Source organism: Syzygium oleosum, unplaced genomic scaffold, assembly GCF_021117445.2.
Source record: "Syzygium oleosum isolate NSW1041296 unplaced genomic scaffold, Sole_v2.1 Sole_v2.20, whole genome shotgun sequence".
In the NCBI taxonomy this organism is placed as follows: domain Eukaryota; kingdom Viridiplantae; phylum Streptophyta; class Magnoliopsida; order Myrtales; family Myrtaceae; genus Syzygium; species Syzygium oleosum.
Window position 1 is genome coordinate 6,627,601 of NW_026607504.1, and position 24,865 is coordinate 6,652,465.

General features: G+C 40.2%; 2 protein-coding genes across 2 annotated transcripts; one reads left to right on the forward strand and one right to left on the reverse strand.

The window, feature by feature from the left end:
- Positions 1 to 11,253: 11,253 nt before the first annotated feature.
- Positions 11,254 to 14,786, forward strand: LOC115665077 (bidirectional sugar transporter SWEET6b-like). The gene is made up of 6 exons (XM_056320350.1): positions 11,254 to 11,485; positions 12,368 to 12,404; positions 12,930 to 13,146; positions 13,728 to 13,889; positions 14,012 to 14,131; positions 14,249 to 14,786. Exons 1-6 carry the CDS (start codon positions 11,443 to 11,445, stop codon positions 14,405 to 14,407), a joined length of 738 nt encoding a protein of 245 aa, XP_056176325.1. The 5' UTR covers positions 11,254 to 11,442; the 3' UTR covers positions 14,408 to 14,786.
- A 1,461-nt stretch (positions 14,787 to 16,247) lies between these two features.
- Positions 16,248 to 19,365, reverse strand: LOC115665078 (uncharacterized). Its single transcript, XM_030586963.2, has 12 exons — positions 19,288 to 19,365; positions 19,100 to 19,167; positions 18,946 to 19,008; positions 18,801 to 18,856; positions 18,640 to 18,713; positions 18,454 to 18,546; positions 18,272 to 18,373; positions 18,058 to 18,138; positions 17,857 to 17,948; positions 17,732 to 17,747; positions 16,759 to 16,869; positions 16,248 to 16,664 (listed from the first exon to the last, which is right to left on the reverse strand). The coding sequence occupies exons 1-12, from the start codon at positions 19,321 to 19,323 to the stop codon at positions 16,560 to 16,562; spliced, it is 897 nt and encodes a 298-aa protein (XP_030442823.2). The 5' UTR covers positions 19,324 to 19,365; the 3' UTR covers positions 16,248 to 16,559.
- Between the last annotated feature and the right edge of the window lie 5,500 nt (positions 19,366 to 24,865).

Sequence of the window (24,865 nt, forward strand, 5' to 3'; positions counted from 1 at the left end):
GGGTCTCGTCACATTTTTTTTTATTTCTTGCTTATTTTATTCGCCCTTAAGTGGATTCGATTTAGGAAAATGATACAAACATTCTCTGAATTTTGGTCCAATGAGCAATGTGGTCCATGAACTTTGAAAATGTTCAATATGGTCCAAGAATTACAACCCAACGTGCAATGTGGTCCCTAAACTTTTAATTTGTTCAATGTCATCTCTAAACTTTTGATCCATGTTCAATTTATTCTCTGAACTGTATTGAACATTTTCATATAGTTCAAAGACTACATTGAACATGTACCAAAAGTCCAAAGACCACAGTGAATATTAAGTTACAGTTCAGGGACTACATTGAATAAATTAAAAGTTCAGGGACCACATTACACATTGGGCTAAAGTTGAAGGGCTATTTGTGTCATTATCCACGTCAGCAATTTTCGGCCAAAATTAACCAGATGGACTCAATTGATAAAATAAGAAAAGGTCGAGGACTCAATTGGCATAATTGAAAGATTTAAAACGAAATTGATACCAATACAATAGTTTTAGGACCTTTTTTTGGTAATTTTCCCTGAGCAAGCAGTCCTTTTAAGAATAGTCGGGGTCGATTCACATGGATTAAGCTCCTAAAAGAACTATTGTGAATAATTATAAGAATAAGTGTCGACTCGACATATATATCACTCTCCCTTAGTTCCACGGAAAACGAATGACTCAAAAAATATTTTGCTAAATATAATCGTTTGAATTGATTGAAATAATTAATTAATGAAAAATATTTTCATTATCGACAATATGTTGAGCCTATACATTTTCTAGACAATGAAAATATTTTTCGTTTATTATTTTTTTTAATATCAGTTCTCTCATTCACGTGTAATTTCGAGATGTTATAGACTCTCCTACTTAAAAGATGATGTCCTCATTGATGTTGACCATAGGATTTCGGCATGTCACATCTTTTGACATACCGGTCCCTCCAAGAAACTCACCGATATTCAAAATCTTGAAGGGGCCTGGACAAGAATTATCGAGGGCGAGTTTTCGTGCAAACTGCCCAAAGCTTGTCTAGGCTGTCCATTGATCGGGTCTATCGATGTTGCCGATTAGCCGATGAACATCTTCGGCATGGCAGGCCAAGGCTTTTTGAGAAAGCATTGCTCTGCCCAATCGATCGTTTATATAAAAGCCCAGTAGAGATGCATCCGGTTGGAGATAAGGCCCATCTAACGCTTTGTGACATTCCGCTTTAGCTTGGGAATGGCCTCAAGGACCACGTCTTTACCAATTTCCAATTGCCATTTGCGCGCAGCTACTTTCTCATAGTCTCAACACATAGACGATTTATTATTGTCGATCGCACGATTTATTTTTCTACTATTCCTTTTTATAAAAGTGGGATTTGTGCCTCCCTATGCCTCCATATACTTTTTGGTGATTCCAATCTTTGCTGAGGTGTCCAAACCTAAGCATCCTACTTGGATGTGCTTAGCTTTGTGGGTTATGATCCAAGCGATGAAGGAGTTTGTAAGAAAATATGCGCATAATTATGTATGTTGATACAACATTACCAGTCATACATGTCCTAAAAGTGGCAATTGATTTGACACCGCCCATACTTTATATATTCGCCCACAAGAAAATCCCCTCAGACGAAAAAAATCTCAGTCCATAAATTACCTTATCGCCTCGAAAAGAAGGTGGGATGCGAGCCGAAATCTCGCTGAGTGGCCTAAGCATAGAATCATCTGCACCCAATGATGATAAAACCGTACCTCAACATCGTGTGTTTTTTATTCACACACATGAACTTATTCCAATTTAATTAAGTCATTCGTTTGTTATTCCCGTCGATCGCACAGTGCATTTTACTTCTATTCCTTTTTCTAAAAGTGGGATTTGCGCCTCCTTATGCCTACATATGCTTTTTGGTGATTCCAGTCTTTGCTGAGGTGTCCAAACCTATGCATCCTATTTGGAGGTGAATAGCTTTGAGGGTTATGATCTAAGTGATGAAGGGGGTTGTGAAGAAAATATGTGCATAACCATGTACGTCGATACAACATTACTAGTCATACACGTCCTAAAAACGGCAATTGTTTTGACTAACACCGAACATACTTTATATATTCGCCCATGAGGAAATCCCCTCGGACAGATAAATATCGGTCCATAAAGTACCTTATTGCCTCGTAAAGAAGGTGAGACGCGAGCCGAAATCTCGCCGAGTGGCCTAAGCATAGAATCATTCGCACCCGATGATGATAAAAATCGTACCTCCACAACGGCATGTTTTTAATTCACAAGCAAGAACCTGTTTCGACCCTATCGAATCATACGTACGTTATTATCGTCGATCGCACGGTTTATCTTATATGAGATCATGGGCATTTCATATTCTCCAAAACCCACTAGCCACAGAGCTTGGGTGGAGAATCTGCACAAATCTGCAACTTACTTACATGACTTTAATCGAAGCACTTTATGGTTGACACTAATGAAAGCCCCGCAAATTCAAAAGCAATGCGTTCTCTATACTCACTGGCCAGGAGGAAATGGTGCTCATCACCAAAGATTATAATAAAGAAGATGGAAGGTTGATAGCTAAAGCCCTTTTAGAAGATTCTAACGAGGTTTTTGTTATCCCTTTGGGAAAGAGAGGGGTGTCCCCTTTTTTTCATTTCATGATTTGCTCTATAGCTCTAACCCATCATTTTATGTGGAGTGAGTTTTGATAGGTTGGATTTATTTAAACCAAAGCACTGCCACTTTGCAAGTCCTTTTTCATTGCTCAGCAAGTGGCCATCACATGGTGAGCGGCGGAAATGGGCATAGCTATGTTATTTGTGCCGCGAGAAACAGAACGAACTGACACTTCGGTAAACAAAATAAGAAATCAAATCGAACTTAGGACTCAAGCAGTTCGATCGATTTGGTGGTATTAACCCATTATGAAATGAAAAAAGTAGACACCCCCCTCTTTCCCAAAGGGATAACAAAAACCTCGTTAGAATCTTCTAAAAGGGATTTAGCTATCAACCTTCCATCTTCTTTGGTGACGAGCACCATTTCCTCCTGGCCAGTGAGTATAGAGAACGCATTGCTTTTGAATTTGCGGGGCTTTCATTAGTGTCAACCATAAAGTGCTTCGATTAAAGTCATGTAAGTAAGTTGCAGATTTGTGCAGATTCTCCACCCAAGCTCTGTGGCTAGTGGGTTTTGGAGAATATGAAATGCCCATGATCTCATATAAGATAAACCGTGCGATCGACGATAATAACGTATGTATGATTCGATAGGGTCGAAACAGGTTCTTGCTTGTGAATTAAAAACATGCCGTTGTGGAGGTACGATTTTTATCATCATCGGGTGCGAATGATTTTATGCTTAGGCCACTCGGCGAGATTTCGGCTCGCGTCTCACCTTCTTTACGAGGCAATAAGGTACTTTATGGACCGATATTTATCTGTCCGAGGGGATTTCCTCATGGGCGAATATATAAAGTATGTTCGGTGTTAGTCAAAACAATTGCCGTTTTTAGGACGTGTATGACTAGTAATGTTGTATCGACGTACATGGTTATGCACATATTTTCTTCACGACCCCCTTGATCACTTAGATCATAACCCTCAAAGCTATTCACCTCCAAATAGGATGCATAGGTTTGGACACCTCAGCAAAGACTGGAATCACCAAAAAGCATATGGAGGCATAAGGAGGCGCATATCCCACTTTTAGAAAAAGGAATAATAGTAAAATGAACTCTGCAATCGACGGTAATAACAAACGAATGACTTAATTAAGTTGGAACAAATTCATGTGTGTGAATAAAAAATACACGATGTTGAGGTACGGTATTATCATCATTGGGTGTAGATGATTCTATGCTTAGGCCACTTAGCGAGATTTCGGCTCGCATCTCGCCTTTTTTTCGAGGCGATAAGGTAATTTATGGACTGAGATTTTTTTCGTCTGAGGGGATTTTCTTGTGGGCGAATATATAAAGTATGTGCGGTGTCAAATCAATTGCCACTTTTAGGACATGTATGACTCGTAATCTTGTATCAACATACATAATTATACGCATATTTTCTCACAAACTCCTTCATCACTTGGATCATAACCCACAAAGCTAAGAACATCCAAGTAGGATGCTTAGGTTTGGACACCTCAGCAAAGATTGGAATCACCAAAAAGTATATGGAGGCATAGGGAGGCGCAAATCCCACTTTTATAAAAAGGAATAGTAGTAAAATAAATCGTGCGATCGACGATAATAACAAACAAATGACTCAATTGGGTTGGAACAAGTTCATGCGTGTGAATAAAAAACACACGATGTAGAGGTACGGTTTTTATCATCATCGGGTGCCAACAATTCTGTACTTAGGCCACGCCGCTAGATTTCAGCTCATGTCTCGCCTTCTTTACAAGGCGATAAGATACTTTATGGACCGGATTCATCTGCCCGAGAGAGCTTCCTCATTGGGAATTTATAAAGTATGTGCAGTGTTAGTCAAATCAATTACCGTTTTTAGGACATGTATGACGAGTAATATGGTATCGACGTACATGGTTATGCACATATTTTCTTCACATCCCCCTTCATGACTTAAGATCATAACCCACAAAAGCTAAGCACTTCCAATTGGGATGCATAGGTTTGGACACCTCGGCAAAGATTGGAATCACTAAAACGAGGCACAAATCCCACATTTAGAAAAAGGGGTAGTAGTAAAATGAGCCTTGCACTTGCAATTAAACATGTCACTCACCCATTTGCATCTCTCTCACACCCAAAAATAACATTAAATTAATGAATTTAATATACGTATTCGTTCACAGCTAAGTTAGGATACCCAAATGGTGGTGCTTTTGACTGGAAAAAAGGCTTGTAGAATTTTTTTGCCTTTTCCTTTTTAGCAAGTTTTGAGCTTTAGCTAAAGGTGGGGGCAAGAGAGAGAGAGAGAAAGAGAGGAGTTGAGAGTGAAAGTGGAAAGCTAAGACAGAATAGGAGGAAGCACCTGAAGAAGAAGAAGGAGAGGAACAACTTAGCTTTTGGGATGTGATGTGGTGAGTAGTGAGATTGGAAAGCTACATGTTGTGATGTGTTGTATGGCTGATAAAGGCCAGTGATATGATAAAGTGGGGGCATAAGCCATAAGGTAGCGGTGTGCTTTTGGCTAATTCCTACCTCTCCTTTCCTTCCCACCAAATGTGGCCAAGTACAGTGACCACCTGTCAGCTGTCATGTCCATGTACATGTAGCAATCCCAATGTCTTTTGCCCTCAAAATCTCTCTCTCCCTAGTAAAAAATTGGGGCGGGGGACCATATAGTATGTGATCAATATATGTTTGGTTCATTGCAAAATCATGTAGTTTCACATGTGGATGTGGCCAGGCCGGGGGAAGAAGAATAAGATACACGTAGGATAGGGCTAGCTAGCTCGGCTATCATGAGCACATCCTCTATTATTATTTAGAAAAAAACATACATAAAAGGTAACTAATCGTCACTCCAATATCTAAAGCATGCGTGTAGTTTCAAAATTACGGATTTGCCCCCTCGGCTCAATATAATCAAACTTTCATTCACGAAATTGTTATTTTTTTTTTCAAAAAATGACCCTCCTCTTATTCTCGCAACCTTTTTTTTTAACAAAGTCCAAACTCCAACTCCTCGCTCTGCTGCCACAACCTTTGTCGCCGGCGGCAGCAGTGGAGGGTCTTGATCCGAGTTTCCCCATTGCGCTTGCAACCTCGCTGCTATGGCTAGAGAGAGAGAGAGAGAGAGAGAGTTGACCCAAGGGAAGAGAGACAAGGGGAAGGGGGGGGGGGGGATGTTGTGCATGAGGCTAGGTTTTTGGTACTTCAACTAGCCAAGCTACGATTCGTTTTATTTTCTACTATTGATATGTACGGTCCGAGTTACACCTTTGTTGAATTTGTAAAGAATGATCAATTGTGAGAATGTCACTTAAGAGGGTCGTTCGAGATCAAATTAATAAGGTGACCCCTTACCCTTATTCACCCGTAAAATTCGTCCGTGTGCTGAGACTATTAGAAAGTAGCTGTGCGCAAATGGCGATTGGAAATTGGTAAAGACGTGGTCCTTGAGGCCATTCCCAAGCTAAAGCGGAATGTCACAAAGCGTTAGATGAGCCTTATCTCCAACCGGATGCATCTCTACTGGGCTTTTATATAAACGATCGATTGGGCAGTGGAATACCTTCTCAAAAAGCCTTGGCCCGCCATGCTGAAGATGTTCATCGGCTAATCGGCAACATCGATAGACCCGATCAATGGACAGCCTAGACAAGCTTTGGGCGGTTTGCACGAAAACTCGCCCTCGATAATTCTTGTCCAGGCCCTTTCAAGATTTTGAATATCGGTGAGTTTCTAGGAGAAACCGGTACGTCAAAAGATGTGACATGCCGAAATCCTATGGTCAACATCAACGAGGACATCATCTTTTAAGTAGGAGAGTCTATAACATCTCGAAATTACATGTGAATGAGAGAACTGATATTAAAAAAAATAATTAACGAAAAATATTTTCATTGTCTAGAAAATGTATAGGCTCAACATATTGTCGATAATGAAAATATTTTTCATTAATTAATTATTTCAATCAATACAAACGATTATATTTAGGAAAATATTTTTTTAGTCATTCGTTTTCCGTGGAACTAACGGAGAGTGATATATATGTTGAGTCGACACTTATTCTTATAATTATTCACAATAGTTCTTTTAGGAGCTTAATCCATGTGAATCGGCCCCGACTATTCTTAAAAGGACTGCTTGCCCAGGGAAAATTACCAAAAAAAAGGTCCTAAAACTATTGTATTTGTATCAATTTAGTTTTAAACCTTTCAATTATGCCAATTGAGTCCTCGACCTTTTCTTATTTTATCAATTGAGTCCATCTGGTTAATTTTGGCCGAAAATTGCTGACGTGGATAATGACACAAACAGTCCTTTAACTTTGGCCCAATGTGTAATGTGGTCCCTGAACTTTTAATTTATTCAATGTAGTCCCTAAACTGTAACTTAATGTTCACTGTGGTCCTTGGACTTTTGGTACATGTTCAATGTAGTCTTTGAACTATATGAAAATGTTCAATACAGTTCAGAGAATAAATTGAACATAGATCAAAAGTTTAGATATGACATTGAACAAATTAAAAGTTCAGGGATCACATTGCACGTTGGGTTGTAATTCAGGGACCATATTGAACATTTTCAAAGTTCATGAACCACATTGCTCATTGGACCAAAGTTCAGGAATTGTTTGTATCATTTTCCTAGATCGAATCCACTTAAGGGCGAATAAAATAAGCAAGAAATAAAAAAAAATGTGACGAGACCCAATAATATATTAGCGTTGTAATTTGTGTATATTTAACTGACGACAAATTGGAAGCCGTACTCCATCCGTGATGAATAATAGCCTGTGAATTTAATAAACAACCCTTAAAAGCCCACTTGTTCTTTTATATATTTAATTTTCGTACATTTGATTCGACTTTTTGCCTCGAATACCTATGTTAATGCATATAAACCTTCCTGCCAGCATACATCGAATAAGACTCTCTACCAACGGAGCAAAGGATGTGATGCCGATGAAAATACTTCGAATGACGGGACATGTCACATCAAATATTCAATGAATCTTTCATGATTATTGTCAAAACAAGAGACCAGCGATAATGATTGGAGCACGCTCATCGTGTAATTTCAATTTCTATATAAACGATCGATTAGGCAGCGGCATACCATCTCAAAAAAAGCCTCGGCTTGCCATGCCGAAGAAGTTCATTGGCTAGTCGGCAATATCGAAAGACCTGATCAATGGACATGTCTAGATGAGCTCTGGGCAATTTGCACGAAAACTCGCCCTCGATAATTCTTGTCCAGGTCCCTTCATCACCTCAAAAGGGGAGTACCCTTGGGCAGTGCGGGTCGACATTAACCAGGACATCATTTTTTTAACTAGGAGGTATTGTAACATCTCGAAATCCCACACAGATGAGAAAAACGATATTAAGTGATATACATGTCGAGTCGACACTTATTCTTATATTTACTCGCAATACTTCTTTTGGGAGCTTAATCCAAATGAACCAGCTCTGGCTATTTTCAAAGCGACTGCTTGTCTACACATGTCTATCTCAAAAAAGTTCGAAATAGGACCAGCCCCACACTACCCGACCGCCCTAGAGTCACTGTCTATATGACTCCAAGCCTGCTCACATGATGGACGAGCACTGTCGCCAAGGTCATAATCAACGTCTAAAGACTCTAAGCATCAAACCCTTTTCTTAATCGACCCAAAAATAAAAAAAAATAAAAACAATTAATGCATCCAATCTAAGGTAGAAAAGTCACTCTTAAAATCAGCAAACTTACATTGGTGATTCTGATTTCTCAACATACATCCACATAAAATTAAGGATCCAACGCCATAGCATGGTCTGGATTCCAAGTAATTTCTTCCTTTTGGTGTAGACCTCGAGATCAGAGGCCTCGCCGCAGGTGCAAATCGTGCATAAAAACTTGCCTCCATCGAGCGACATGTAAGTGCGAGTACATAAAAAAAGACGCTATAAATATTCCGAAAAAAGCTATACGGACAGAAAAACTTGCATTTGTCACAATTCATACCAATTGACAGAATTATTTGAATTCCGATGTAAAAGATTTATAGACGGATTTATCAATTTGGATTATATGTCCAAATGAATTCCTTCTTGATTAAAAGGAAAGGGAATTCCTATGACTCCAACAAACAAAATAAACAGCACTAATACAACCATGAAAAATGGCATGTTATTGTCCGATTCGTGAGGATAAGAGAAAGTATTCCTAGTGCCAAAATGGGTAATGGTAATAAAAGACTTGCACATCAAAGTCTCGATCGCTTCACCAGCTCATCAACTGATTTCTCGGCTGACTCGAACTGGGCGTCGACGCGGATCGAAATCGAATCCATGTGAGGGTTATGAACCTAACCCAACCTCCAGGACCATTAATAGCATCGATTAAGAATCGACTCGACTAATTAATTACACGCAACATACATTGAACTGCACATCCGCAGGCTGGCTTCCCAGATATGGACAGAGACCAGACTTGCTTAATTAACAACAACCTAGGATGATCTTAGCTTTATCCTTGTTATAGTTTCGTCACCTGGGCGTGTGTCTACGGAGAGATGACGCAAGACCCTCTTTTGACCTCTAAAATTGGGCTCGAATCTGTTCCTATAGTAGAACCAACTTTCGAATATAGTACCCTTCTCCATATTTACAAAAAAAAGTAAATTTTTTTTTCTTATTACTTTTTTTTTTGAATTCTATTATGGTAACCAAACTCTTATAATTCGCTAAGTCAAAGCGGTTAGATAAATGTATGATCGTTTGTATAACTCGAAATAATTAATTAATGAAAAATTTCTTTCTTTCCATTATTGACAAAAATTTTGTCTAAAGATTTTCGTGAATAGTAAAAAGAAAATCGTTCGTTCATTTTTTATAATTGGTATAAAAGATTGGTTTCAAGAATTTTTTTTTTCAAATCATTTATTTTCCGCAAAACAAACGGAGCCGCCTAATGCTTTTTCGACTCTCTTCTAACACAATCTTAGTCGATTCAAGCCGACACTAGAGGCTATTTAAGCTCGAGTCAAGTTAAAAGTCCAACAACCCACTTCGATAATTTACATAAGTTATTTGGGTTGTTTTTCTTTATACCCATCGGTACATAACTATGTGAAAATCACTCGACTTCTTATATTTTCTCTTTACCCTAACAATCGAGTAAATTGAACATATCCGGTGATCCGAATCGATCAATCAAGTCATCTCGATCTAGCTCGACTCATTCGCGCGCCCGGCCTTAAACTACTCTGGAGTCATGCTACTGGCGATGTTACGTCGTGTCACGTTGATCGTCATCATCGCAAACTCGGGGCGAGTGGCGCGAACCGTAATTTAAGTGAAAGGGCAGGGGTAGATGGTCAGCCGGCCCAACCTAGCTCCCGAAACTGGCCGTTTTGCCGCGTCACTCTCCTCGCGAGGCACTCAACTGGACGGCGTGCATGCTCTCTCTCGAATGTTTGCTCACGTTTGTTTTCGCCTTTGCGGGCAAGTGAGAGAAAAATAAAAACATTAAACTTCTTCTCTTTTTTTTTTTTGACCTTTTTCTTCTGGACCCTCCTCCTTTCGGATTTTTTTTAAAAAAAGAAAAAATCACGCGAGTCTCGTCGGAGATGAAAAGTCTGATTTCGTAATCGGCTAAAACGCACGGTTAGTTACAATCGATTCGCTAGTATTCTGTGTACATGGAACCGGCGTGAAAATTATCTTGCTTGCACCCAATCCACGACGGGCCAAATGAAATCCGATGTTGGGTCTGATAGATTCGGTGCGAGGCCCACGTGCATATTTTGTGTAACCTCTCTTAGAAACTCGGCGCTTCGAATCTCGACATCATTGCATGCAGGACTAACATCGCATACACGATCGATCTGCGCGACTTTTCTCTACAGATCCGCATCCCTTGATGTCTAGACGACCGGTTAGATATTTTGCTAAAAATCAAGCTACTAATATCACGACGCGAGATATGTTAAAAACAAAAAAGTGCAATGCAGCTCGAGATCTAGAATATCAGTGTAATTCTCAGGAATCAATACCGTTGCATACAATGGTAGTTATATGTATAATCGATGGATCCTATCATCTCTAACCCTCCTATGCTCCGACACCCGGTAAGGTACGAGTCAAAATTCGGGCGGGCGATTCGGATAAGGTTTCCGAGAAATCCAAATACGGGTCAGCGGGTTTGGATTTGGATTTGGATTAGGATTAGGATTAGGATTAATTACTGAATGGGACGTAGCGAGAAAGAAGGGGGCTCACGTTTTAAGAAGCGGAAGCTTAAACACAAATCAGTTTTAATTAAATTGAACGTTTTTTTTATATATTTTTCCTCTCTAATTCGTGGTTTTTTCATGAATATATTTTTTTTTTGTAGATAATGAAGGGGATATTTAGATAAGAGATTTTTTTTTTTTTGACGAGGGGAGTTAGTTACGAGGGAGGAGAGTCGTAACCCCTCTTTTTCACTCCCGTCGGATTTCGCCCTCCCAACTGAAAACTCCATCTCTCTCTCTCTCTCTCTCTCCTCCGCTTTCTCTCTCTCTCTCTCTCTCTCTCTCTCCTCCGCTTTCTCTCTCTTGTGTACGTATCTCCTATATATATATATATACATATACACACACACTAGCTCGCACTGCACTGCACTGCACTGCACGCAGCTTGCACCGATCAGATCATCACCACCAGAGTCGCAGCGCCGAGGCGTTTCTCTCTCCTCCGCTCCCTCAACCTCTCCCTTTCTCTCTCTAGCTCGCGAAGAGAAGCTGCGTTCTTGGCTCCGGCGAAGAGATGGTGTCGGCTGAAGCGGCTCGGAACGTGGTCGGCATTATCGGTAACCGCTTCTCTCCCGTTTCGTCTATCGTCCTCGCCATCCTGTCCGGCGTTCTCCTTCAGGTTCTCGCGACCCACGACGAGCTCGGCGTCTCGCGCTCGTGCGCGCGCGTGATTTTCCGACGAGATCGCGTTCTTCTTTCGCGCTGCCGTTGGATGTTTTAAGCTACGGCGATCGTGTCCGCTGTTTTTTGTGGCTGTTCGTTTTTTTTTTTCTACTGTTCCTGAAGAGAATGCGATGAGCTCGCTCGGTAGCTAGCTGATCAGTCAAGGCCCCCCACGATTTCATTGTTCTTGCGAGAGTGAGATGGCTCTTCTTATGTACCGACAGTGATAATGTCATTTGGCTCCCCGCAGAAACAAGTACAAAAGCCAAACGAAACAAAAACAAAAGAGAGAAAAGCGAAAGAGAGAGAAGGAAATATAAAGTTGGTGCATGTCTGAATCTGAACAAGTATGAGTTGATGGCCATAGCCTCGTCCCCGCGGCTGACTAATTCAAACTCTGTAACGATATCTTTGTCTGTAGGCTTTCTTTTTTCTTTGTCGTTTTTTGTTCGTGGGGGTGTGTGTTAGGCAGGTGCTATGTGCACCCCTTGACCTGCGAGAAGTCTTCATTGAGTTACGATGGGCCTAGTTTTCCAATAACTGTCGATATCGAGCTAGATCGGATGGAGCCTTCACTAGTCAGGACCTCCTCCCGTTTCTTCGCAAATCATGGGGTCAATAAAATATCTCACTCTGTTGAGATGTCATCCGAGGCAGGTTTTTTTGGTACGATGCGTTTCGACTTTTGTGATGGAATTCGTGGTTTTTCATTCCTGATGATTTCTCTCTCGGAGAGAGAGCTTTATTGACTGTACCTTTGCTGTTTCGCTGGGCAGGGAACGTCATCTCGTTCGGCCTCTTCCTCTCGCCATGGTAAACTTCAGCTCACCCTCTTGCTTATTTTTTTATTTTTATTTTTTGTGGGCCTCATGGGGATCACGTAGATCGTCGTTATTTAATTTCTTTTTTAACATGCGATATTATGCCATCCTGCTTAGTTAGTAATGTAAATTAGAGTGCTTTATAGAAGCAGAGTTATCTCAATTTGTGAGTGTGGCGCATCACAAGGAAAAAAAAAAATTATACGTAAGTGTTAATTCGTTCTTATTTGTGATGCCAAAGAAGAAAAAAGAAAAAAGAAAAAGAAAAAGAAAATCTATTTTAAGTTAATATTCATGAAGATCATCCGATTTGGTGATTATGTCACTCGGTCAAATGACTCGGGACAAAGCTAGGATTGTAGCTTTACAATTATAGCGGTGACCACCGTAGTGTACTCGAATTTGAACTTGCTAGAGATAACCCTTGGATGTTTTTCTAGGTTAAGTAAGGCATTGATGTCACCTGTACAGTGCTCTCAATTACTAAGGTTTCTATATCTGTTGGTTTGCTTTGCAGCCCGACGTTTTATAGAATCATAAAGAACAAGTCGGTGGAGGAATTTCATGTGTATCCTTACCTTGCTACCGTGTTGAACTGCGTCTTCTGGATTATCTATGGCTTGCCCTTTGTCCGTCCTGACAGCATCCTTGTCGTCACCATCAATGGCGTTGGGCTCGTGATGGAGCTCATCTACATATGCATTTTCTTTTTCTATGCTCCAAACAAGGGAAGGGTATGTGCTCGTTATGTATTTGAGCTTTATCCGTTTAATTTTTCTTTGTCTAGGTTCTTCGAGTTATACTTTCAAAACTGTCTTACCGATATCTTTTCTACTTATACCGTGCTATCCGAATGGAATTCTACAGGAATAAAGTGATAAAAGTTCTAGTTATGCATTTCAAAGTTCCGTACAATAATTGGATACATTCTGTCACTAATTCAAATTTATTCAAATAGAACATTGTTGGTATACAATAATCATAGATGCACCATAGTTAGTCTTGTTCTCTCTTCTTCTTTTTTTCCTGAATTTGGCATTTATTTAGTTTGCTGCTCTTGTAAAGTTTTTCTAGTCAAAGATCGGTGATTATGTCCTGTCCTATCTATGTAACACTCATCCATCAAACTGGAATGTGTCACATATCTTAGTTTTCAGTCGATGTACCTTAAGTCAAGGCACTAAGTAATACCGTTTTCTAGACACTCCAATTTCCAAATTTTGTATTGTACAAACACTCATTCCGTCCTAGGCACTTTGACAAATTTCAGAACATTACGATTGACAGCTAATGCTCACTTCTTCTGTTTTTGCAGAAAAAGGTGGTCTATTGTCTCTGCGGGGAAGTTGTCTTCATTGCCGTGGTGTCACTGGTGTTCCTACTGGTTTTTCACGACCACAAGAGAAGAATTCTCGCCTTTGGAATTATCTGCGACGTGTTCAACATCATAATGTACAGCTCACCTCTTATCATCATGGTACGTACACATCCATCCTCCTTCCCTCGTTGTAAACTAAAACCATATTTTATCAGTTCCGGCAAATGCTGATCCTTTCATTGTCTAATTTTGCCTCTTTCTTTTACCTTTGTCTACTGCAGAAAAAAGTGATCACCACAAAGAGTGTGGAGTACATGCCCTTCTATCTCTCGCTAGCCACCTTTCTCAATGGCTGCGTGTGGACTGCATATGCCCTCATCAAGCTCGACGTCTTCATTCTGGTAATTGAAACAAAACTTGAATGTATTTTCAACCCTTTCACTTTCAAAGTCAAGAAGCATGAGAAACGTAAAGAAAAAGCCACATACACGAATAACTTGGGAACAACCCTCCTGCAGATTAGCAATGGTCTCGGGGCACTCCCCGGTGCGGCACAGCTCATCCTCTACGGTTGCTACTTCAGGTCCACGCCGACGCCGCCGAGAGATGAGAAGGTCGACGACCCGAAGGCTTCTCAAATCCAGCTCTCTGTTTCTAATGGACCAGACAGAGTGTAATCCAGGAACATTACCCCCGAGTCCACAATACCCCCCAACTGCTGCTCTCTGTCTAAAAAATCTGGGCACTTGTCTTATGTTTATAGCCACTTTCCGTTTTTCTGCATTAAGCTGGGGCTGAGTTGAGGAAAAAGAACTTGTCGTAGCAGTGAGTAGATGTTAGAGGTTTTTGACTCTTTTCGGAACCTGATGATGGTCACCCGTCGGGTTCGTTGCTTCTTAGCTGTTCCTTTCTTTCCAACTCAAAAGTGAACCAAGGCTTATGTTCGCATTTTGCTCTTTAATGCTTTGACAATTTGTCGGTGGGTTTTTCAACTGGAGGAGGTAACGATGTGGTTGGCCTAACATGTTATCTGTCAAAGTTGCGCATATTATTCTCGTGTTCCCAATTGTCAATGCATCCTTTCGACTCAACCTCATCATGGACTTGGGCCAGAATGATAGAAATCTGATCGTGCGACGAGACCCAGCTCGGGCTGAGCCGCTCAGCCCGACAGTAAACATTCTCTTAGCCCAACACAACCCTCCATACACATCTAGTCAACTGTTCTCGTCTTCGAGGTCAAGCCTTTTTCTCTCAGTTAATTGGGCAAATTTGGGATATGAAACAACAACCAAATATATATATATACAAAATGAACAGAAACATGAGGAAACTTGGAAAAGTAAAAGAACAAAAAGTGCAGGGACAAAGGCACCGCCATCACTAGTCCTCTCGGACGCAATGGTGAAAGGTTGTCGATCCCCCTCCAACTCCGACAAGAGCAGTGGGAAGATGATCGTCACGGTCTCTAAATGTGTAAGTGTGCGCATGCCTGTTTTCGTCATTCTAATAATTAATAAAATCATTCTTTTCTTTTCCTATTGGATACCCTCTCACGTTTCAAAACATACAATTTGCATCTCCCTGACCTAAATAGACGCACTTGCCGGCATATACCCCGAAAACCTACACCCAAACCCCTTTTCCCACTCTCTTTCCCTGCCCTTTCTCTCTCCTCGCACGGCAATGCAACATAATGACAATTGAGAGACACCCTTGCCTGGTGCCCGCGGCCCTCTACAAGCATCGCTGTCTCTATTTAGCAAGGCCATGCTAGCTCGGCCTCGGCCCCTGGCTGGTTACAAGCCTCTGTTACAGGCTACTGAGCCCCGCAAACTATGTAGCACAGCTTGATCTGGCCTCAAGCTCACGTAGCGACCATCGGTGGCCTAAAAAATTAGGTCCGCCACGGCCTCCAAAGGAGCAACGGCGATGTGCACGGCGGAGAGGGGACGTGGCGGTGAGCATTGAACTAAGCAAGCCTCTTAGGTGAGAATAGAGAGCGTAGGTTGGAATTGGGTTTTATTAGGGTGGGGGCAATTTGGAATACAAACGGCAATTTGATATATCATGCGTGGGCAAGGGATGAAACTTAAAGCCCATCGTAAAAAGGGGTATGATAATTATGGGTTTTAAAATGTGAAGAAGGTATCTGGAGTTTGGATGGGGTGAAATTGTTTCATTCATTTTGGACGGAACCAAGGTCTTAAAATAGAGCGCAAGAAAGCCGTAAACAGTTCCAATAGAAGTGAAAACTGAAAAGGATATTTTAAGATCAAACAGTCAATTTTGGTTCCTGTCCTCTGGCTCGTTCCATTTTTGGTTGCTCAGGGGAAAGGGCGAGCGTAATAATCCAGCTTGATACGACATTAATGCATGTACACTACAGCCAGATACGAATATACACTACAGAGGCGGAAGTAGAGATGGATGGTAAAATCTACCGCAAGTTTTCACTTGATCAACTGCAATATTCAATGTTTAGGCACAGCACGCACAAAAAAGAAGAAGAGAGGCTACTATAATCAATGTTTCGGCCAATAGAAGACGAGAAGAGACGGTTATTTCAACGTAAGTAGAGGCCGTAAGGACAGACAGATTTTGGGAGAGGACGACCACCTGTACATTTTCATTCTAGTTATCGATCCAAAGAATTGGACTAAGCAAATGGAGTAGACAGACGAGAAGGATGCATGGTATTACCATATACTAAGACGAGCCTTAAAGGTACAGTCTGGAAATTGATGTTCTGTTGTATATCCTATCTTCATTCTTCAAATGATTCTCTAAAAGCTAGAATAGAGATGTTACCATCCTCACTTTGAGGCCTCATGATATGCGTTGCTTCTTTTTCTCCGGTGTCGAGTGTACCTGCGCTTTGATTCCATAGGTCTTCAACTGAAAGTTCTCGAAGGCATCAGAAATCGCTCCAACCTGTAAACAGGGTGGGCAAACGGGCAAAGTCGTGAAGGATGAAATTCGTGAGAAACAGCTTAGCAATTTAAGCGCTACAGGCGAGTTCACCTACCAGCTCAGGCTTTTTGGCATAAACTCTCACGATCATGTCCTGGTAGGATGTTGGCAGCAAGTGACTAATGCGATCATCTGGTATGGTGAATTTCTCCTCACTCTCGTAATCCTGAGAAACTCAAATCATAAGTTACCAAAGAAGAAATTTACGAAGCCTTCAAATTGGGCAACCACATCCATGCTAGTGCCAACTGAACATGGTCAGCCGTGCATCCTACGTTTAGCTCATAGGCTCAAAATGCCACTACTAATTAGAAATGCTACTGTGCCAATTATTCTAGAAAACTTTTTATTTGATTGGTCATGCATTGGAAGTGGATAAAATTCAGCAGACCCCGCATCAAGAGACGCCCTTAATTTCTCCTTTCTAATGTGAAAAGTCAATGTCAAGCCAGGAACCTTTTGCCACTTGAGGCATTTAGGGAGGATCACTTGAAAATTGTGAGAATGATCAATTTATAATCTTGCATTAGCGGGTATCAAATTTCTGGGGCCGCACTGCTTTGGAGAAACATAAAACTCTTAGCAACTACCTCAATTTCAACTAAAGATCTCAGGAACTCCATCATGTTAAGGTTCTCTCTACAGCAAACAAGAAACACAAACCTTTTGCCCTTTGGTTGTGTTGTTGGTTCAGGCATATCATGTAAGTTAGACTAAATCTCTCTGCTCTGGTAGAAGTCGTGAATTTGGCAGTCAAGAAGAAGATAATACACCGTTGCAAACCAAAATAACTCTTCATGGATGGTGAAATTAATTCTTTATATGCAAACATTATCATGCTGCTCGACATAACTCTTCATGCATGCCATTAATCTATGTTGAGGATAAACAATCACCCGCCCAAATTGTCTTCTGATTAAAGTGTATAGCATTCTACATGTATCAAGTCCTTTCAATGCAAACAGATTATTGCATAGACTGAAAAGATAAGAGAACTGAAATTCAGCATAGTGAAGCTTTACTAGTACCTTGAAAAAGTTGATGCTGGAAGGAACACATGCACAAAGGCAGCAAAATGAGAAGTCGGTAAGTCTTGCATATAACATGTAAAAAAGAAAATGCAATACACTTTTTGACAAAGCTCTTCAGGTACCTTTCGAGAGGATTATGCCTTCCACGTGTCAAGTCAATCCTAACATTGCTTACAGCGATATCCTCTTCTTTTAGGGTTACTCCAGTATTTTTCTGTTAAATCGAACTAGTTAAACTCTACTATATTGCTCGCTTGGTGTTGCCAACAGAAAAGAGCTCATTCCCATATTTCACCAATCACCCAGTTAAATCTGAACAAGACCTGAGAACAAGCAATATCTTGTGCAGTCACGTCCTTAAAGTGCTCCAATTTGTCCTTTGGAACAGCATATTCATTGCAAAACTTCCACAGAGAAATCAATACTCAAATATGACAATTTCACAGGTAAAAGCAGGAGAGCAGATTGGCCACTTGGACATGATTGTCTATCTAGATTTGGTGCAGAGTACAAGAATCGATCAACTAGAGCACCTACCTGGTACAAATTCCTCCTACGGATCCGCAGCATCAAATCCCTAGATTCATTAAGCTCTGAGTCTGGAGCTGTCTCAATAGTTTTTATTGTAGGGTCGTCTAACTGCAAAAGAAAAATGCATCTTCTAAATGCTGGCAATCGACTATGTATCAATCGGAAACGAATGAAAAACTCAAGAAGACCTTCCAATATTCACAAGGATCATGAATGCAAGATGATATATGTAGATAATCATTTGCCTTCACCAAAGCATCTACCAACATAAGCTCTACTGCCTTCAAGATCGAAACGTATCAACTCAAGAAGCTGGGAGAGAGAGAGAGAGAGAGAGGGCTCTATCAATTGAAAGAATCCACGTTAGCACATACCTTTACTTTTGGGTGTGTGTAGGCTGTTCGGTAGAGATCAGCACGAGTTGCAAAAATCTTGTGGATGGTAAGATCTAACAAATTTTCCAATGATCATAAGATCTAACAGAGCTAAGCATAAAATGTAATGATATTACAGAGAGCTGGACAAAAATACTTACAATCCTTGGCGCGGTAGCAAATCTCATCACCCAAGACCCGCATTGACTCCATCAACCTTTTAGATAAAAAAGTTCGAAATTGAGAAGATATATTCTGCAATTCTGCTTATAAGAATGCCGATTAGTAATAGGATTCAACAGATACCTCTGAAACTGAAAGTTGCATCCTAGACCACAAGCTCGGCAGTCTCTCGCAATGTAATCGAACCTGCAAATGCATGTAACTCCAATATAGAAACAAAATATTCAACAAATGACTCAATCAAGTAAAAGTTCTTGCAGATCATAAGGGATCTTACTTGTCCACGTCGATCCCATTTCTACCATTTGCAACAATATCATACAGAAAAAGCTTCTCCTTCTTGCCCTGCATTTACAGTTTGCAACGTTATCAGTCAAAATATCTATAGGCATGTGAAAATGAAAATTGTACGACAATAAAGTATTAGGAATCTGCCCAAATGCCGAAGTCCAACCAAAACGTCACCTTGGGTAGTGAATGCTCTGAGCTGGCAAGTATCATCTCCTGCAGTAAAAGGCAAATAAAACCTTACATCGGCAATTTTTGTGCACTACAGAAAGACATCAATAAAGAAAGCACAAATGTGCTGCAGTCACCTGTATACAATGCGTGAGAAGTAAAAGATATCCATGTATGTTCAGTAAGGTTGTATTCACAGTACAAAAGTATATAGATAATCAGCTGCGAGGACTTGCAAACATGCAACCATCAAGCTAATCTGTGAAATATTTACCTCTAGAACAGAACTCAAGTCACCAACAAATCAGAAGACATTTTGCACAAGATTCTTGTTCCATTTTGCTTTGTGAAATCTTTATCTCCAGAACAGAACTCAAGTCACCAACAAATCAGAAGACATTTTGCACAAGATTCTTGTCACATTTTGTCCAAACCTTCTGAATGAAATTTTAAAGCAGATCCAGAAAGAGATAACATTATAGTGTAATGCACCAGACAATGAAATTTTAAATCAGCTGATGAGCTGGTGAAGCGATCGAGACTTTGATGTGCAAGTCTTTCATTACCATTACCCATTTTGGCACTAGGAATACTTTCTCTTATCCTCACGAATCGGACATTAACATGCCATTTTTCATTGTTGTATTAGTGCTGTTTACTTTCTTTGTTGGAGTCATAGGAATTCCCTTTCCTTTTAATCAAGAAGGAATTCATTTGGACATATAATCCAAATTGTTAAATCCGTCTATAAATTTTTTACATCGGAATTCAAATAATTTTGTCAATTGGTATGAATTTGTGACAAATGCAAGTTTTCTGTCCGTATAGCTTTTTTCGGAATATTTATAGCTTCTTTTTTTTATGTACTCGCACTTACATATCGCTCGATGGAGGCGAGTTTTTATGCTCGATTTGCACCTGCGGTGAGACCTCTCTCGAGGTCTAGACCAAAAGGAAGAAATTACTTGGAATCCAGATCATGCTATGGCGTTGGATCCTTAATTTTATGTGGATGTATGTTAAGAAATCAGAATCACCAATATAAGTTTGCTGATTTTAAGAGTGACTTTTCTACCTTAGATTGGATGCATTAATTGTTTTTGTTTTTTTTTTATTTTTGGGTCGATTAAGAAAAGGGTTTGATGTTTAGAGTCTTTAGACGTTGATTATGACCTTGGCGACAGTGCTCGTCCATCATGTGAGCAAGCTTGGAGTCATATAGACAGTGATTCTAGGCCAGTCGGGTAGTGTGGGGCTGGTCCTATTTCGAACTTTTTTGAGATGGACACCTGTAGACAAGCAGTCGCTTTGAGAATAACCGGGGCTAGTTCACATGGATTAAGTTCCCAAAAGAATTAGTATTGCGAGTAATTATAAGAATAAGTGTCGACTTGACATGTATATCACTTAATATAGTTTTTCTCGTCCGTGTAATATTTCGAGATGTTACAATATCTCCTAGTTAAAAAATGATGTCCTTGTTAATGTCAACCCGCACTGCCCAAGGGTACTCCCCTTTTGAGGTGATGAAGAGACCTGGACAAGAATTATCGAGGGCGAGTTTTCATGCAAATTGCCCAGAGCTCGTCTAGACATGTCCACTGATCAGGTCTTTCGATGTTGCCGATTAGCCAATGAACTTCTTCGGCATGGCAGGCCGAGGCTTTTTTTGAGATGGTATGTTGCTGCCTAATCGATCGTTTATATAGAAATTGAAATTGCACGATGAGCGTGCTCCAATCATTATCGCTGGTCTCTTGTTTTGACGATAATCATGAAAGATTCATTGAATATTTGATGTGACATGTCCCTTCATTCGAAGTATTTTCATTGGCATCACATCCTTTGCTCCGTTGGTAGAGAGTCTTATTCAATGTATGCTGGCAGGAAGGTTTATATGCATTAACGAAGGTATTCGAGGCAAAAAGTCGAATCAAATGTACGAAAATTAAATAAATAAAAAAACAAGTGGACTTTTAAGTGTTGTTTATTAAATTCACAGGCTATTATTCATCACGGATGGAGTACGGCTTCCGATTTGTCCTCAATTAAATATACACAAATTACAACGCAAATATATTATTGGGTCTCCTCACATTTTTTTTTATTTCTTGCTTATTTTATTCGCCCTTGAGTGGATTCGATTTAGGAAATTGATATAAACAATCCCTGAACTTTGGTCCAATGAGCAATGTGGTTCCTGAACTTTGAAAATGTTCAATATGGTCCATGAATTATAACCCAACGTGCAATGTGGTCCCTGAACTTTTAATTTGTTCAATGTCATCTCTAAACATTTGGTCCATGTTCAATTTATTCTCTGAACTATATTAAACATTTTCATATAGTTCAAAGACTACATTGAACATGTACCAAAAGTCCAGAGACCACAGTGAATATTAAGTTATAGTTCAGGGACTACATTGAATAAATTAAAAGTTCAGGGACCACATTACACATTGGGCCAAAGTTGAAGAACTATTTGTGTCATTATCCACGTCAGCAATTTTCGGCAAAAATTAACCAGATGGATTCAATTGATAAAATAAGAAAAGATTGAGGACTCAATTGGCATAATTGAAAAGTTTAAAACTAAATTAATACAAATACAATAGTTTTAGAACCTTTTTTTGGTAATTTTCCCCGGGCAAGCAGTCCTTTTAAGAATAGTCGGGGCCGATTCACATGGATTAAGCTCCTAAAAGAACTATTGTGAATAATTATAAGAATAAGTGTCGACTCGACATATATATCACTCTCCGTTAGTTCCACGGAAAACGAATGACTCAAAAGATATTTTCCTAAATATAATCGTTTGTATTGATTGAAATAATTAATTAATGAAAAATATTTTTATTATCGACAATATGTTGAGCCTATACATTTTCTAGACAATGAAAATATTTTTCGTTAATTATTTTTTTAATATCAATTCTCTCATTCACACGTAATTTCGAGATGTTATAGACTCTCCTACTTAAAAGATGATGTCCTCATTGATGTTGACCATAGGATTTCGGCATGTCACATCTTTTGACGTACCGGTCCCTCCAAGAAACTCACCGATATTCAAGATCTTGAAGGGGCCTCGACAAGAATTATCGAGGGCGAGTTTTCGTGCAAACCGCCCAAAGCTTGTCTAGGCTGTCCATTGATCGGGTCTATCGATGTTGCCGATTAGCCGATGAACATCTTCGACATGGCGGGCCAAGGCTTTTTGAGAAGGTATTCCACTGCCCAATCGATCGTTTATATAAAAGCCCAGTACAGATGCATCCAGATGGAGATAAGGCCCATCTAAGGCTTTGTGACATTCCGCTTTAGCTTGGGAATGGCCTCAAGGACCACGTCTTTACCAATTCCCAATCGCCATTTGCGCGCAGCTACTTTCTAATAGTCTCAACACGCGGACGAATTTTACGGGTGAATAAGGGTAAGGGGTCACCTTATTAATTTGATCCCGAACGACCCTCTTAAGTGACATTCTCACAATTGATCATTCTTTACAAATTCAACAAAGGTGTAACTCGGACCGTACATATGAATCGTAGAAAATAAAACGAATCGTAGCTTGGCTAGTTGAAGTACCAAAAACCTAGCCTCATGCACAACATCCCCCCCCCCCCCCCTTCCCCTTCTCCCTCTTCCCTTGGGTCAACTATCTCTCTCTCTCTCTCTCTCTCTCTCTCTCTCTCTCTCTCTCTCTCTCTCTCTCTCTCAGGTTGCAAGCGCCATGGGGAAACTCGAATCAAGACCCCCCACTGCTGCCGCCGGCGACAAGGGTTGTGGCAGCAGAGCGAGGAGTTGGAGTTTGGGCTTTGTTAAAAAAAAAGGTTGCAAGAATAAGAGGAGGGTCATTTTTTGAAAAAAAAAATAACAATTTCGGGAATGAAAGTTCGATTATATTGAGCCGAGGGGGCAAATCCGTAATTTTGAAAATAAACGCATGCTTTGGATATTGGAGTGAAGATTAGTTACCTTTTATGTATGTTTTTTTCTAAATAATAATAGAGGATGTGCTCATGATAGCCGAGCTAGCTAGCCCTATCCTACGTGTATCTTATTCTTTCCCCCCCCCCCCCCCCCCATCGACCTGGCCACATCCACATGTGAAACTACATGATTTTGCAATGAACCAAACATAGATTGATCACATACTATATGGTCTCCCGCCCCAATTTTTTCCTTGGGAGAGAGAGAGAGATTTTGAGGGCAAAAGACATTGGGATTGCTACATGTACATGGACATGACAGCTGACAGGTGGTCACTGTACTTGGCCACATTTGGTGGGAAGGAAAGGAGAGGTAGGAATTAGCCAAAAGCACACCACTACCTTATGGCTTATGCCCCCACTTTATCATATCACTGGCCTTTTATCAGCCATACAACGCATCACAACATGTAGCTTTCCAATCTCACTACTCACCACATCACATCCCAAAAGCTGAGTTGTTCCTCTCCTTCTTCTTCTTCAGGTGCTTCCTCCTTTTCTGTCTTAGCTTTCCACTTTCACTCTCAACTCCTCTCTTTCTCTCTCTCTTGCCCCCACCTTTAGCTAAAGCTCAAAACTTGCTAAAAAGGAAAAAGCAAAAAAAATCTACAAGCCTTTTTTCCAGTCAAAAGCACCACCATTTGGGTATCCTAACTTAGCTTTGAAGGAATACGTATATTAAATTCATTAATTTAATGTTATTTTTGGGTGTGAGAGAGATGCAAATGGGTGAGTGACATGTTTGATTGCAAGTGGAAGGCTCATTTTACTACTATCCCTTTTCTAAATGTGGGATTTGTGCCTCCCTATGCTTTTTAGTGATTCCAATCTTTGCCGAGGTGTCCAAACCTATGCATCCCAATTGGAAGTGCTTAGCTTGTGTGGGTTATGATCTTAAGTCACGAAGGGGGATGTGAAGAAAATACGCACATAACCATGTACGTCTATACCATATTACTAGTCATACATGTCCTAAAAACGGTAATTGATTTGACTAACACTGCACATACTTTATATATTCGCAACGAGGAAGCACTCTCGGACAGATGAATCCGGTCCATAAAGTACCTTATCGCCTCGTAAAGAAGGCGAGACGCTAGCCGAAATCTAGCAGAGTGGCCTAAGTATAGAATCATTGGCACCCGATGATGATAAAAACCGTACCTCTACATCGTCTGTTTTTTATTCACACGCATGAACTTGTTCCGACCCAATTGAGTCATTTGTTTGTTATTATCATCGATCGCACGATTTATTTTACTACTATTCCTTTTTCTAAAAGTGGGATTTGCGCCTCCCTATGCCTTCATATACTTTTTGGTGATTCCAATCTTTGCTGAGGTGTCCAAACCTAAGCATCCTATTTGGATGTGCTTAGCTTTGTGGGTTATGATCCAAGTGATGAAGGGGTTTGTGAGAAAATATGCGCATAATTATGTATGTTGATACAACATTACTAGTCATACATGTCCTAAAAGTGGCAATTGATTTGACAACGCACATACTTTATATATTCGCCCACAAGAAAATCCCCTTGGACGAAAAAAAAAATCTCGGTCCATAAACTACCTTATCGCCTTGAAAAGAAGGCG

Bases quoted from the DNA above. Each gene is read 5' to 3' on its own strand.
- LOC115665077 (XM_056320350.1), top strand. From the start codon at position 11,443: ATGGTGTCGGCTGAAGCGGCTCGGAACGTGGTCGGCATTATCG. The intron at 12,405-12,929 runs GTAAACTTCAGC...TTTGCTTTGCAG, and splicing joins GGCCTCTTCCTCTCGCCATG to CCCGACGTTTTATAGAATCA. The intron at 13,890-14,011 runs GTACGTACACAT...TGTCTACTGCAG, and splicing joins GCTCACCTCTTATCATCATG to AAAAAAGTGATCACCACAAA.
- LOC115665078 (XM_030586963.2), bottom strand. From the start codon at position 19,323: ATGATACTTGCCAGCTCAGAGCATTCACTACCCAAG. The intron at 19,168-19,287 runs GTGACGTTTTGG...CTGTAAATGCAG, and splicing joins CAGAGCATTCACTACCCAAG to GGCAAGAAGGAGAAGCTTTT. The intron at 18,139-18,271 runs GTAGGTGCTCTA...TCTCTGTGGAAG, and splicing joins GTAGGAGGAATTTGTACCAG to TTTTGCAATGAATATGCTGT.